This window comes from Schistocerca americana, chromosome 1 (genome assembly GCF_021461395.2).
Source record: "Schistocerca americana isolate TAMUIC-IGC-003095 chromosome 1, iqSchAmer2.1, whole genome shotgun sequence".
Classification (NCBI taxonomy): Eukaryota; Metazoa; Arthropoda; class Insecta; order Orthoptera; family Acrididae; genus Schistocerca; species Schistocerca americana.
Genome location: NC_060119.1, coordinates 1,118,833,441 through 1,118,849,118, shown reverse-complemented (window position 1 = coordinate 1,118,849,118; position 15,678 = coordinate 1,118,833,441). Strand labels below are relative to the sequence as shown.

General features: G+C 37.3%; 1 protein-coding gene across 1 annotated transcript in view; it reads left to right on the top strand.

The window, feature by feature from the left end:
- LOC124618957 (putative inorganic phosphate cotransporter) overlaps window positions 1–15,678 on the top strand; it is a 218,256-nt gene that overhangs the window by 155,334 nt on the left and 47,244 nt on the right. Inside the window, exon 6 of the mRNA XM_047145389.1 lies at window positions 3,761–3,910. Coding sequence (XP_047001345.1) covers window positions 3,761–3,910 — 150 coding nt within the window. The remainder of the gene's footprint in view (window positions 1–3,760; window positions 3,911–15,678) is intronic.

Genomic DNA, 15,678 nt, shown 5'->3' with positions numbered 1-15,678 from the left:
CAGAAATCCTCTACCCCATTACAAATTTTGTTTCATAACCCCTGTAAACATACAGGGGTTGAACAAAAATAGGGAAACACTGAGAGAAATGAATACCTGACCATAACTGCAGTTGCTAGCCAAGCCTGCAGTTGGCATTGCTTTATCTGACCATGAACAGCAAATGTGCAATGCCCTCAATACATTGCAAGTTTCAGTTGTGGTGAGAAAAGTGTTCTTTGTAGTTGTAGGTGCATTATGCCTGAGCTAAGTGAATCAGATGTGGGCATATCGTTGGTGCTTGTATGACGGGTGTTTCCACAACCAAGATAGCTACAGTACTTGGTATTTCAAGAGGCATCATACCAAGATGAAATAGGAGACATGATACTGCATGAAGAGTTTGACAAAGCATTGAAAGACCTAAGTTGAAACAAGGCCCTGGGAGTAGACAACATTCCATTAGAACTATTGACGGCCTTGGGAGAGCCAGTCCTGACAAAACTCTACCATCTGGTGAGCAAGATGTATGAGACAGGCAAAATAACCTCAGACTTCAAAAGGAATATAATAATTCCAATCCCAAAGAAAGCAGGTGTAGACAGATGTGAAAATTACTGAACTATCAGTTTAATAAGTCACAGCTGCAAAATACTAACGTGAATTCTTTACAGACGAATGGAAAAACTGGTAGAAGCTGACCTCGGGGAAGATCAGTCTGGATTCCATAGAAATGTTGGAACACGTGAGGCAATACTGACCCTACCGCTTATCTTAGAAAATAGATTAAGGAAAGACAAACCTATGTTTCTAGCATTTGTAGACTTAGAGAAAGCTTTCAACAATGTTAACTGGAATACTCTTTTTCAAATTCTGAAGGTGGCAGGCATAAAACAAAGAGAGCTAAAGGCTATTTACAATTTGTACAGAAACCAGATGGCAGTTATAAGAGTCGATGGGCATAAAAGGGAAGCAGTGGTTGGGAAGGGAGCGAGACAGAGTTGTAGCCTATCCCCGATGTTGTTCAATCTGTATATTGAGCAAGCAGTGAAGGAAACAAAAGAAAAATTCAGAGTGGGTATTAAAATCCATGGAGAAGAAATAAAAACTTTGAGGTTCACCGGTGACATTGTAATTCTGTCAGAGACAGCAACGGACCTGGAAGAGCAGCTGAACAGAATGGACAGTGTCTTGAAGGGAGGATATAAGATGAACATCAACAAAAGAAAAACGAGGATAATGGAATGTAGTTGAATTAAATTGGGTGATGCTGCAGGAATTAGATTAGGAAATGAGACACTTAAAGTAGTAAAGGAGTTTTTCTATTTGGGGAGCAAGATAACTGATGATGTTCAAAGTAGAGAGGATAAAATGTAGACTGGTAATGGCAAGGAAATTGTTTCTGAAGAAGAGAAATTTGTTAACATCGAGTATAGATTTAAGTGTCAGGAAGTCATTTCTGAAAGTATTTGTATGGAGTGTAGCCTTGTATGGAAGTGAAACGTGGACGATAAATAGTTTAGACAAGAAGAGAATAGAAGCTTCCAAAATGTGGTGCTACAGAAGAATGCTGAAGATTAGATGGGTAGATCACATAACTAATGAGGAGGTATTGAATAGAACTGGAGAGAAGAGAAATTTGTGGCACAACTAGACTAGAAGAAGGGATTGGTTGGTAGGGCATATTCTGAGACATCAAGGGATCACCAATTTCATATTGGAGGGCAGCGTGGAGGGTAAAAATCGTAGAGGGGGACCAAGAAATGAATGCACTAAACAGATTCAGAAGGATGTAGGTTGCAGTAGGTACTGAGAGATAAAGAAGCTTGCACAAGATAGAGTAGCATGGAGAGCTGCATCAAACCAGTCTCTGGACTGAAGACCACAACAATAACAACAACATACTAAGGATTTATACTGAATACAGGGAAAGCAGAAAAATTCCATCCGCTAAGTCACAATGTGGTCAGAAGTCTGTGTTGAGTGATCATGGTGGAAAGTCATTGAAGAAGATTTTGATGAAAAATAAAGAGGATGCCAGCTGCAAAAGTCACTGCAGAACTGAATGTCACACTCACAAACCATGTTAGCACCAAAACAACATGTCGGAAGCTCCATAAGATGGGAATTTCAGTATGAGCTGGAATTCCAAAACAACACATCAGTGATGCATATGCCCATGACAGGAAAACATTGTGCCAAAGCCATAAGACCTGAACTATGGAGCAGTGGAAGAAGGTTATTTGCTTAAATGATTCCTGTTTCATGCTATTTCCAGCTTCTGGCCAAGTATACATCTGGTGTACACCATCCCAAGCCTATGATGCAGACTGCTTGTTGCCAAAAGTGAAAAAAGGTAGGGGTACAGAGATGGTTTGTACAGCTATATAATGGGCCCCGTGGTTACTCTGCAGGATCACATTACTTCCAAGGAGTACGTGAAGACCTTGGCTGATCAGGTTCATCCCATGGTACAATATTTGTTTTGCAGTGATGACACTGTGTTCCAAGATGACAGGCCCCCTGTTCACATTGCTCATATAATCCAGGACTGGTTTTGTGACCATGATGATAAATGGTTGCATCTGCCCTAGCTACCACAGTCACCAGTTCAATATTAGTGAGCCTTTGGGGCAAAGAAGCATATATGATGGCTATACTCCTCCATCATTGTTACCTGAACTTGCCCCTATTTTGCAGGAATAATAGTATAAGATTCCCATGAAAACCATACAGGACCCGTATTTCCCCACTCCAAGACAATCAGATGCTGTTTTAAAGGGCAACAGCTTTCCTACATTGTATTATGCATAGTGACATGTTGTGTTTTGGTATTTCAATATTTTTGCCCACCACTGTATTTTTGTGAACAAACACTGGTGTGGTACTGAGTCACATGTTTTATAGAGATCAAGAAATATGGAATTTCCATGATTTCCTTTACTCGTGGCTTACAGGATGCCACATGAGGAAAGCACAAATTGGGCTTTGCATGATTGATGTTTTTGGAATGCTCACTGATTGGCATGCAGATATAATTCTATTTCACAAACAACAGGCAGACATAAATGAGATTGGATGGTGGTGTTGTGGATCATTGCTATTGTGCTTCTTGCACATAGTTCTTTCCTTTCAAGGGATTGGTGCTATGTTGTGGTCAAAATGAGAACCATCTCGGCTGCAAATTCAGTATATAGTCTGATAGGGATCTCACTGGGCCTTGGAGTCATTCAAGTTGAGCAATTTTAGCTGTGCTCAGTACCACTGATTACAATAACTGTATTATCACTCAAATATTTTGTGGCACAAGAAATAAACTGAAGAGTAAATCTGTATCTTCTATAATAGAGTAACATTTGGAAACTGAGTTGGACAATCAGTCTTTCATACTCAACCTGTCCAATAAGCCTCTGCTGACTTGAGTTTTTGGGTGAGTTTTTTTTTTATAAATTTTCCTGTTTCCTAACACTCAACAGTCCTTTCCTTCTCTCTCTGACTTTCCCTTCAACCATTCTGCCAGTAGAGGTCACTGAATCCAAAAGCTCATCCATTTCCAAATTTTTTGTGTTTTCTCCTGGCATTATTTGGTGAGTAGATTTTTTTTTATCTACGTATATGTTTTTGTACTACCTTGTGGTAGTAGAAATGTGACCCAATAGTGTGCTGTGTTTGTTTTGGGCACTATATTTTGACCCGTGTTATTTGGGCAATTACTTTAACGTACAATGTAGTACTAATACTTCTACCACATGATGTTACAACCAAAATTAATACATTTCAGAGATATTCAACCCCTTGGCTTTCTATTATTACATCACCTCCCATGATAGCACTCACAATTGTCCATGCTTGCCAATGTTGGGGATTTTGGACGCTTCTTACAGAAATGCCAACTTACATGTCTGACATCCTTAAGTTTGACATTTCTAAGGTAAGTGCACATAATTATTTTTCTCACATGTACGCCTCATGGCGTCCAAGGAATTACTTCCATTTCTTTCACTGAAGTTCTACTGCTTTCTTCATATTCATACTTGAAATGCACTGAGATTGAATATGTGTTTATTTATTTATTTATCATCACATTTACAGCCTATTATCTAGCAAATTAAAATGAGGCCAAACAGTCACTTTTTGTGGATAGTAATAAATGTACATATTAATTATTTGTTCATGGTTCTTATAAATAAACACTTTTTAAAAAGAACAAACTTGCAAAAATTTTCACTTTAATTTTTGCAAGTTGCATAAATTTCAGTTTATAACACTGCCCATCTAGTAAGTTCAACACTAATATGGCATGTGATACTTTCAGTAGGGAAGACAAGTTTTCAAAAACAATAAATTAATTAATACTCATCTGTTTTTTAAGACAGCAAGAGGTTGGCAGTGGCATCTAGTAGGTCTGAGGTGTTTGATTAGTTTGTATGAAACATATATTTGTTCTTTTCCAATTAGTTATTGTCCTTTCGAGTTACTGCATAATATCTTCATAAAACTTTACAAAATCATTTCCATTAAATGCAGACAGCAGAACACTGCAGAAGACAACTTTGATGAATTTCACAATTTTACATATGCTACTACTGAACTAAATATCGTGTCCAAAGAGCCACTGTCACACTTCACATTAATATTTGTATGTTAGGTATTTGTGCTAGATGTTTGTCAAAGATAATGGATTTTTAATTGAAATAGAAATTTAAACACAGGTGTATATTTTTTGTCTAGAAAACTTAGAGCAGTCAAACAGTGACAATAATGGTTTTAGATGATTGCATTTTTTGGTTAGAAACTTCTACAAACCTAATTTTTTAAGACCATGTACATCTTAACAAATGTGCTTTTTGACAAACTAAAAGGTTTTTTGAATGTGATATATTACAATTTTTATAACTTTGTATTTTTTTTTTTTTACGTATTAGGTTTTGTTTATTTTTTCACTTTCACTCATACTTGTTTGGATACATCAGTTCTGATGAAACAAACTGTATGACTGTAGTCACAAAGTGAAAACTAAAATTATATAATAAATTTCCGCATATAAATGATTAGAGTAAATTTATTTCAAATTCATAGTATGACATGTTGCAACTAACATTTTAACAAGAGGTCTAAAAAAAAACTGATTACTAATTTCACACACACTGATAATTTTTGAGAACGTTTCTCATGGATAACAGTGGTTTATTTTACTTGAAAATGAACGTGAACAGTTACAACTGCAATAAACTCCTTTTTTTATTATATTTTTTATAAAGTTCTCTGTTTTGGTTTAATTTAGGCCATCTTTAGACATATCACCATGATTGTAGATAGTGGTGGTGAACAGAGCAGGCACTATGACTCCACAAATTAGTATTTGTGGAGTCATAGCACTACGACTTCACAAGTTTTGTGGAGTTGTAGCACCAACAATAATGGTCACCGCCACTGTCTACCATCATGGTGGTAGGTCTGAAGATGGTCTAAAACAGCCCGAAATGGGTGACCTCATAAAGAAGAAGTTTCTTGTGGTTGTGATTGTCCATGTTCATTTTCACATACGTTACATTTTTATTTGTTCCAAATGGGGTTATAGGATGACAAAATTTGTTTGAGAAAAACTATGTCTCTGTATTCTATAAACTCATGATTGATAGGAGTGCTCACATTAATTCTGACAAGTTAAAGTAATTTGGTTTCTGCATAAGCCCATATATCTTGTGGAATTCATGTGTAAACATATATTTGAACTACAAACCTGGAACTATATCGCATGATACAATTTGAGGTTGGTGTCGGTCTCTTTATTTTGTTAGTTTTTGCCTAATTCCTGGTAATTTACACTTTCTAGCCACTCATATTCATCATTAGGGCCCAGATTTTTAGAAAATGAATTTTAATCCTTCATTTTCTTGGAATAGCTGTTTTTAGTTGGAACAAACTATTTTAGCATTTTTGGAATATTTTAATAAAAATAATACTAATATTAGAATATGAAAGTTTTATTGTAATTATGACACAGTTATTCTTGTTCTTTACAGAAAGTAAAAATTAACTGTTCTTTATATTTGCACTTGAAAAAATGCAAAAAAAGTTGAGATATTTACCAATGCTACAGTGGTCTTTTTGTAGTACTTTAATGAAAAGTCTTATACTGAGAAAATTCTTTTTGTGTGTCACTGACATAAAAACACACTTGAGATGTGTACCTATGTATGAGCACAATCCATATCCTAATCTGCAGTTAACAAGAAATTTGCTATTGCATTTTGATATTGCAGTACACAGTTAACCACATTTCTAAGTTTTGCAAAGTGAAACTTTTTCTTTTGTTTCTCAGTGCATTTTTGTAGGCTGAAAATGATCTCTCTACAGCAAAAGAGGTCAATGATGCATATTTCACAACCATAATTACTTGTGATCCCCAATACAGTACACCTTCCAACTTCTCCTCCTGAACAATTGTGGACACTTTCATCATGTGTTACATCTGTGATTCGTCTGAAGAATAATCCATAATTTAGTGATGTATGCTGTACCCACTGAGTCAGATATTTCCTCCAGATACTTCTGCATGTAAGAGATAACATCCACAGCATCTTTCAGTGGTAGAGATGTGGGCTCAGGGCATTGCATTGCAACAGGTAGATGTTGAAAGTAATCTCCTAAAAATTCCAAGGATGTGACATTCATTTTGTTCTCAAGGGCCATCTTGTCTTTTTCAGTAAAATCTGATTCACTAGAGTCGAATGTGTACACTACCTCTTTGACTTTTTGGTAGTATCCAGTGTAGTATAAAGCTGTCAAGAGCCAGCTGCACCAGCATTTAAGTATGAGTTCGGGTGAGAAGGGAATGCTTGAACCTATTTCCTTAAAGTACTGAGTGCACACAGGAGCTCTGAAAAATACTGCATTTGATATTTTTAACCTCAGGAAAATTATTTCTGACTTCCTTTGTTAGACAGTGTAGGCCAAGAGTAAGGCAGGTGTAATGGCTTATATGCAATGGATCATACTGGGATATAATTCCTTCATTGTTGTTCCTGCCTTTAACATAGGCATAGCACAGTCTGTTAGCAACAGCAAAAATTTATCATCCCTATCTTCTCCTGGCCACAGGATGTGCATGGCATCCCTGGCAGTGGAGGCTACAGTTTTATGATTCATGTTCACCAATTCTTTACACTGGAGTAGGTGGGATTTTCCTGGTGTCATGGAATCTTATTTCCCCCTGATGATATTAGCTATAAATTTACCCAACTGTCAGTGGTCTTACCAATTGAAAGTGAAACATAATGGTCACCAATGTATGTTTTCATACTAGCAATAGCCTTTTCATACACCTGTTCTAAATCATTTTTGCACAATGTTGACTCATCTGGTATATTGCGCTCATTGAAACTCTCCAAGAAGCCCTTAAAGGTAGAATTCTTTAGCACATTCCATGGCACATTAGTTGGCACTAATCTTACACAAGTTTAGATAAAAGCTAAGCCCTACACTTCTTGTCATACAGGAAATTGATGGTTGAATTTATTGTTTATTCTTTTTCCTAGTAATGCTCTTAAAGTTAGTTGCAGTATCTTTGTGTTGAAGGAAATATGAATTTATATCATGGTTTACCAAAATTAAAACAAACAAACACCAAGGAGATGGCAGTAGCATAAAAATAAGTATGTAATCACATAAAATGGCAACTTCAATTGAATTGCATATGCACTTCAGAGAACAAATTGCAAATTATGATTTGAAAATCTGAGGGAAGAAGACTGACTAGCACAAAGACTGGTAGAGGAAATTATTGATAAAAATAACATGCTTACTTACTTGTTTTTGACAGGCTTGGTAAAAAATTACTCAGCTGCCAGTATTACCCAATCCATTGCTTCCAAGACTAACTTTTGATGATATGTGTTTAGCAGGCATGACAAAATTACACTTGAAGCACACCACTCAATAGGAGTCAATGCAATATCCAACTTTCCTTTGTAATTACAAAAATAAACAGACTCAAGTGTCACTGATTTGTCCCTTTAATATATCTCTCTAATGGTAGATGACATTTAAGTAAAGACTAGCTAGGTTTTTCCAAGTGCAATGGTGTAGGGACATATTCTGAAAGTGACAATGCACCATACCCTATGTTGATTACAGAGTGGGCTGTATTTCTTATACATTCCAGATTACAAAAATAAGTAGACTCAGGTGTCACCAATGCAGCAGCTTGGTGACACATTATCGAGTTATAAAGACAAGCAACAGTTGTTGTTGTTGTTGTTGTTGTTGTTGTTGTGGTCTTCAGTCTTGAGACTGGTTTGATGCAGCTCTCCATGCTATTCTATCCTGTGCAAGCTTCTTCATAAGTGTATGCATCTCTTTGTCTCCCTCTACGATTTTTACCCTCCACGCTGCCCTCCAATACTAAATTGCTGATCCCTTGATGCCTCAGAACATGTCCTACCAACCGATATCTTCTTCTTGTCAAGTTGTGCCACAAACTCCTCTTCTCCCCAATCCTATTCAATACTTCCTCATCAGTTACGTGATCTACCCATCTAATCTTCAGCATTCTTCTGTAGCACCACATTTCAAAGGCTTCTTTCTCTTCTTGTCCAAACTATTTATCGTCCATGTTTCACTTCCATACATGGCTACACTCCATACAAATACTTTCAGAAATGACTTCCTGACACTTAAATCTATACTCGATGTTAATAAATTTCTCTTCTTCAGAAACGATTTCCTTGCCATTGCCAGTCTACATTTTATATCCTCTCTACTTTGACCATCATCAGTTACTTTGCTCCCCAAATAGCAAAACTCCTTTACTACTTTAAGTGTCTCATTTCCTAATCTAATTCCCTCGGCATCGCCCGACTTAATTCGACTACATTCCATTATCCTCGTTTTGCTTTTGTTGATGTTCATCTTATATCCTCCCTTCAAGACACTGTCCATTCCATTCAACTGCTCTTCCAAGTCCTTTGCTGTCTCTGATAGAATTACAATGCCATCGGCGAACCTTAAAGTTTTTATTTCTTCTCCATGGATTTTAATACCTAATCCAAATTTTTGTTTTGTTTCCTTTAGTGCTTGCTCAATATACAGATTGAATAACATTGGGGAGAGGCTACAACCCTGTCTCACTCCCTTCCCAGCCACTGCTTCCCTTTCCTGTCCCTCGACTCTTATAACTGCCATCTGGTTTCTGTACAAATTGTAAATAGCCTTTCGCTCCCTGTATTTTACCCCTGCCACCTTCAGAATTTGAAAGAGATTATTCCAGTCAACATGGTCAAAAGCTTTCTCCAAGTCTACAAATGCTAGAAATGTAGGTTTGCCTTTTCTTAACCTAGTTTCTAAGATAAGTCGTAGGGTCAGTATTGCCTCACATGTTCCCATATTTCTACAGAATTCAAACTGATCTTCCCCGAGGTTGGCTTCTACCAGTTTTTCCATTCGTCTGAACAGAATTTGCGTTAGTATTTTGCAGCCATGACTTATTAAACTAATAGTTTGGTAATTTTCACATCTCTCAACGCCTGCTTTCTTTGGGATTGGAATTATTATATTCTTCTTGAAGTCTGAGGGTATTCCGCCTGTCTCATACATTTTGCTCACCAGATGGTAGAGTTTTGTCAGGACTGGCTCTCCCAAGGCTGTCAGTAGTTCTAATGGAATGTTGTCTACTCCCAGAGCCTTGTTTCGACTTAGGTCTTTCAGTGCTCTATCACATTCTTCACGCAGTATCATATCTCCCATTTCATCTTCATCTACATCCTCTTCCATTTGCATAATATTGTCCTCAAGAACATCGCCCTTGTATAGTCCCTCTATATACTCCTTCCACCTTTCTGATTTCCCTTCTTTGCTTAGAACTGGGTTTCCATCTGAGCCCTTGATATTCATACAAGTGGTTATCTTTTCTCCAAAGCTCTCTTTAATTTTCCTGTAGGCAGTATCTATCTTACCCCTAGTGAGATAAGCCTCTACATCCTTACATTTGTCCTCTAGCCATTCCTGCTTAGCTATTCTGCACTTCCTGTCGATCTCATTTTTGAGACATTTGTACTCCTTTTTGCCTGCTTCATTTACTGCATTTTTATATTTTCTCCTTTCATCAATTAAATTCAGTATTTCTTCTGTCACCCAAGGATTTCTACTAGCCCTCGTCTTTTTACCTACTTGATCCTCTGCTGCCTTCACCACTTCATCCCTCAGAGCTACCCATTCTTCTTCTACTGTATTTCGTTCCCCCATTCTTGTCAATTGTTCCTTTATGCCCTTCTTGGAATTCTGTACAACCTCTCGTTCTTTCAGTTTATCCAGGTCCCATCTCCTCAAATTCTCACCTTTTTGCAGTTTCTTCAGTTTTAATCTACAGTTCATAACCAATAGATTGTGGTCAGAGTCCACATCTGCCCCTGGAAATGTATTACAATTTAAAACCTGGTTCCTAAATCTCTGTCTTACCATTATATAATCTATCTGAAACCTGTCAGTATCTCCAGTCTTCTTCCTTTTATGATTCTTGAACCAAGTGTTAGCTATGATTAAGTTGTGCCCTGTGCAAAAATAGTATACCATACAAATTCTTGGTTTCAGTGCAGTGTACAAATGTATTCATTATGTGATTTCTTAAAATGTACAAATTCACATTATTGAGTTTCCCCAATACTAATACAAATTGAAATGAGCGTTTGGCGTCATAGGCCGGGAGGTCCACTGCCTCTGAAAGTTTGCATAATTATAAACCTTTTTTCTTATGTGCGTGTTTTGTTGCCACTTGGTGAGTAGATTTTTCAGCTATGCATTGTTAGAACTTCTATCCCACATCATGAACATGTCCATGAACAGCTCCATTGCGGGGCAGGTCTGGCCACCTTGGTGCAGGTCTTATTACATTCGACACCACATTGGGTGACCTGCACACCAGATGGGGATGAAATGATGATGAAGACAACACAACACCCAGTCCCTGAGCAGAGAAAATCTCCTACCCAACCGGGAATCGAAGCCGGGCCCGTAGGACAGCAATCCATCATGCTGACCACACAGCTATCGGGCGGACAATACTAATACAGAAAATCCACCTAAAAACCATGTTTTTCTGCAAAAGTTCTCTTTACCCTCTGCTTTTTCTTTGAAAATACTATTTAACCCCTTTTTGACCTTAAAGTATGATTTAGCCCTTTTTAGGTTCTATAAGGTTAGAACCTTCAAATCTTGGTTCTATTAATTATTATGTGGTTATACTCAGACCTCAATTACATTTATTTATTTATCTGCAAAATCATGTTCATGATGTGGGATAGAAGTTCTAACAATGCATAGCTGAAAAATCTACTCACCAAGTGGCAACAAAACACGCACATAAAAAAAAGACAGTGGCTCCTTCTTCCAACAGAAGAGCTGAAGGAAAATGAAGAGGGGTGAAGGAAAAGTATCGAAGAGGTCTAGAAAAAGGGGTACATTTTGGAAAAGCCATGTAGAGCTGTGGGTCAGGGGTGAGTTAACAGACGGGATGAAATGGAAGGACTGATTAATGGGGACGGCACCAGGTGAGATTTGGAAACCTGAGAGCTTAAAGGCAGAAGACAGGGTAATATGAAAGACAGAGATTACTGCTAAAACATCATGCACGAGTTAATAAGAGTGAAAAGCTAAGTGCATTGCACATAACAGAGGTGGGAGTGGAATGGCAAAAAATAGACAGGTAAGAGATTGAAAGATGTAAAAAACTAAAGTGGAGTGAAGAAAGGAGTAGCTATTGCAAAGAAATGCTGAGACTGAAGAAATTAATGTAAATGAAGACCAGGTGGGTGGCGAGAACCCAGGACATGTTGTAGTGCTAGTTCCCACCTGCAAAGTTATGAGAAACTGGTGTCTGCAGGAAGAATCCGGATGGCGAATGGGGTGAAACAGACACCGAGGTCATGACTGTCATGTTGTAGGGGATTTCTGCGACAGGATATTGTTTGTTGCGAGTATACACCGTCTGCCCATGCCCATTCATCCTAACTGATAATTTGTTGGTAGTCATGCTGCTGTAGAAGGCCAAACAATCTTTACATAACAGTTGGTATATGATATATTTCATTTCACATCTGGTTCTCCACTTTGATACTATATGTTTTGCCAGTTACAGGGTTGGTATAGGTGGTGGTAAGAGGATGCATAGAGCAAGTCTTGCAGTGGGTACAGTCACAGGGGTAGGAACCATAGGGTAGGGAGATGGATGCAGAAAGAGCATAGGGTCTGACAAGGATATTGCGGACATTGGGATGGTGATGAAAACTATTCTAGGTGTGGTGGGAAAAATCTCAGACAGAATGGTTCTCATTTCAGAGCATGATTTTAGGACATTATGGTCTTCTTAAAGTAGATGATTAATACATTCCAGACCAGGATAATACTGAGCGACAAGTGATGTTCTCCAAAGCTGTTTTTTTTTTTTTTTTTTTTTTTTTTTTTTTTTTTTTTTTTTTTTTTTTTTTTTTTTTGAGAGATCAAACTTCAGAGCACACCACTTGTCACTCAGCATTCTCCTGGTCTGGAATGTATTAATCAGCTGCTTTGACAAGGCCATGACTTCTAAAATCATGCTCTGAAATGAGATCTGTTCTGTCTGAGACTTTGCCCACCACACCTAGAATAGCTTTTTGTCATCTACACTTGATGTTAACAAATTTCTCTTCTTCAGAAACGCTTTCCTTGCCATACACAGTATACATTTTATATCCTCTCTACTTTGACCATCATCAGTTATTTTGCTCCCCAAATAGCAAAACTCATCTACTACTTTAAGTATCTCATTCCCTAATCTAATTCCCTCAGCATCATCTGATTTAATTTGACTACATTCCATTATCCTCATTTTGTTTTGTTGATGTTCATCTTATAATTTCCTTTCAAGACACTGTCCATTCCATTAAACTGCTCTACCAGGTCCTTTGCTAGCTCTGACAGCTATGCTCTTGAGTATATACAATTTTTTCTATTATTTTTGACACATTTGGAAGTAGAGATATTGGTTGGTAGTTGTTGACTTCATGCTTGTCCTCTTTCTTGTGTAATGGAACTATTTTGGAGGTTTTGAGTAGTTGAGTGAAAATGCCAGTATCCATGGAGCTCTTGATTATGTTGCAAAGTGATTGTACAGGGTTCATTATAAAGCTAGGTAAACCATCAAGGTCAGACAGAAGGGAATTTTTCATATTCCTAATAATTAGGAGAACCTTCTTCAAAGCTGCAGGTATTAGAATTTTTACTCTTTGGAGAGAAAGATTTTGTTGGTGGAGAGTGACCAACTGAAAGACTGTTAGCAATTCCAGAAAAGGGTGTATTGAATGTATCATAAATATATTTGGTGACTATTACATTGAAGAGATTCTGATGTTTTCTGTTTGATATCAGTTTGTAAGGTTTCTCTGACAATACCCCACATGGCTTTACCTTTGTTATGAGAATCATTTATGTAGGCTTTATTTGCTAGTTGTTTTAGTTTAGATAGTACTTTATGAAGGACATTCTTGAATGTTTGAAATAACTGTGCAAAACTTGAATCATCTGTTTTTACACTTGGCTCATACTGTGACCTCTTAATCTTACATGGCATTCTTATATTCGTTGTCATCCACCTATTATCCATTTTTCTGGGAGAATATTGTACTTTGTTTTGTTTTACTGGGAAGGCCATATTGAAATGATGACCCAGTATGTCATGGGTAGTAAAGTTTTCATATCTACATCATCTTCATTGTAAATAATATCCCAGGACTGAGAATGGAATAAATTTTTAAACATGCCAGTATTGCTAGCATCTACGATGTGTCTTCTGGTGAGAATACAGCCAACTTAGCCATTGTGGAATAAATGGGGAACATTGTTGCTTCCTCCACAACAAGTGCAATGAATATTCCCTCTGGTTGTTATCCAAGATTGACAATTAAGACTTCTGCAAAACAGTACAAGTTGACAGTTAACAGCTTCAGGTTCATTGCAGAACTGTGCATCATCCAGATCACTGTGGTTGAGGTGCACGGCTCATAGTAGCCATTAAGATAAATGAAAAATAATCACTGTAATTTTGTAGCTTGTTGTTAATTAACTGGCATATATGTGAAAAAACAAATATAAAGAGAAACTATTTTGTAAAGGTGTCAGTACATTATTAAACAGTTAATATTCATTGCTCAGATTTACTGAAATTCACAACAGATAGAGTAGTATTAACAGCAATTTCTAGTGGAGGCATTGGAATCCCTGAACTGCTGTGCCATAACATAAGACACCATCCACGAAACTAGTACATATCTCAGTTGTATGAAAAAATTCAACACTAATGCTTTCAAAAGAACAAATGAGAATTGAATGACAAATAATGCTTTGATGGATAGTCTAAGTGACTGGATGAGAGTGATTTAGTAAATGAGAAAACGAGTTTCCTTAGAATTTCTTGTTTAATGAAGTACTCCCATTTTTTATATGATAGGCAGATAACTAGATCACCTTTAACAATGAGGATTAAGTTTCATGAAGGCATCACATAAGAACCCAACTTCTGGCTCCACAACCAGCTCTTCATTACCATCTGGATATCTTCATTGGAGCAGTAGTGGTGCCTACAAAGGCCTTTTACCTTTCGAAAAGAGATGAAAATCACAGGGTGCCAAATGTGGACTGTATAGCAGATGCAGTGTTGTCACAAGCATGCCACCTAAGCTCTTCCATGATGACATTTAGTTTATGGCCTGGCATTGTCTTGTTACAACAAAACATTCTCATTCTCCCCTCGAATTTTCCTGAGGCACTTTTTTACAGGTCAAAGAGACTCTTCTCATCTTCTCTTGTGAAATTTGCTATTTGCTGAAAAAGTCCCTACAGTTCTTTGTTTGTCACACAATTTCAATACTTCAAGCCTGTCAGCCTTAGCTGTGTTTACCCAGCACCACACAGTGCTAACATCAACACATACATTGTCGTAAACTGCTTTGACACATAATAAATTTGTTGTTGGGAATGTGTTGATAGCATATTGTTTCAGTTGCACTGACTAGCTCCCATTGACTGCTCCAATTTGACCACAATAACAATGCAACAAATCACAGCAGTAGCTTGCAGTTAACTGAGTTGCACATAGACTCCTCACAACTTATTGAAATCAGTTAGATCTCAGTGCTCCATCTATTGAGGAATACAGTGCATAGAGGCATTACTTACCACTCAAACCTCCAACAGTTGTGTATAACATAATGTCTGAGGTTTTCCTGGGACAAGTATCTTTCAAGGAATTTAAAGTCATGACATCAGAAACTGTGTATTAGATAATCAATTCCATAGCTATGAAACATCAAATAGAGATGATTTTCATAGAGAAATACTCACAACCTTGTATCAAAAAAGGTACATTTTATCAGCCCAAATATTCTATTCATTGCTTACCTAAGTAAATAAAAAAAAAAATCAGGATTCCACATATTTTTAAAAAAGTAAAGAAATATTAATTAATTACCAACAGCTCTTATAGCACTGAACAATGCGTGAATCAGCAGCATTGAAAATAGAGCAGCTAATTTCCTTCACTATAGTGAAGAGAGACCCCCCCCCCCCCCCCCCCATGAGGCTTGCATGCCTCAGTGATACAGATGGCCATACCGTAGGTGCAACCACAACAGAGAGGTATCTGTTGAGAGGCCAGACAAACATGTGGTT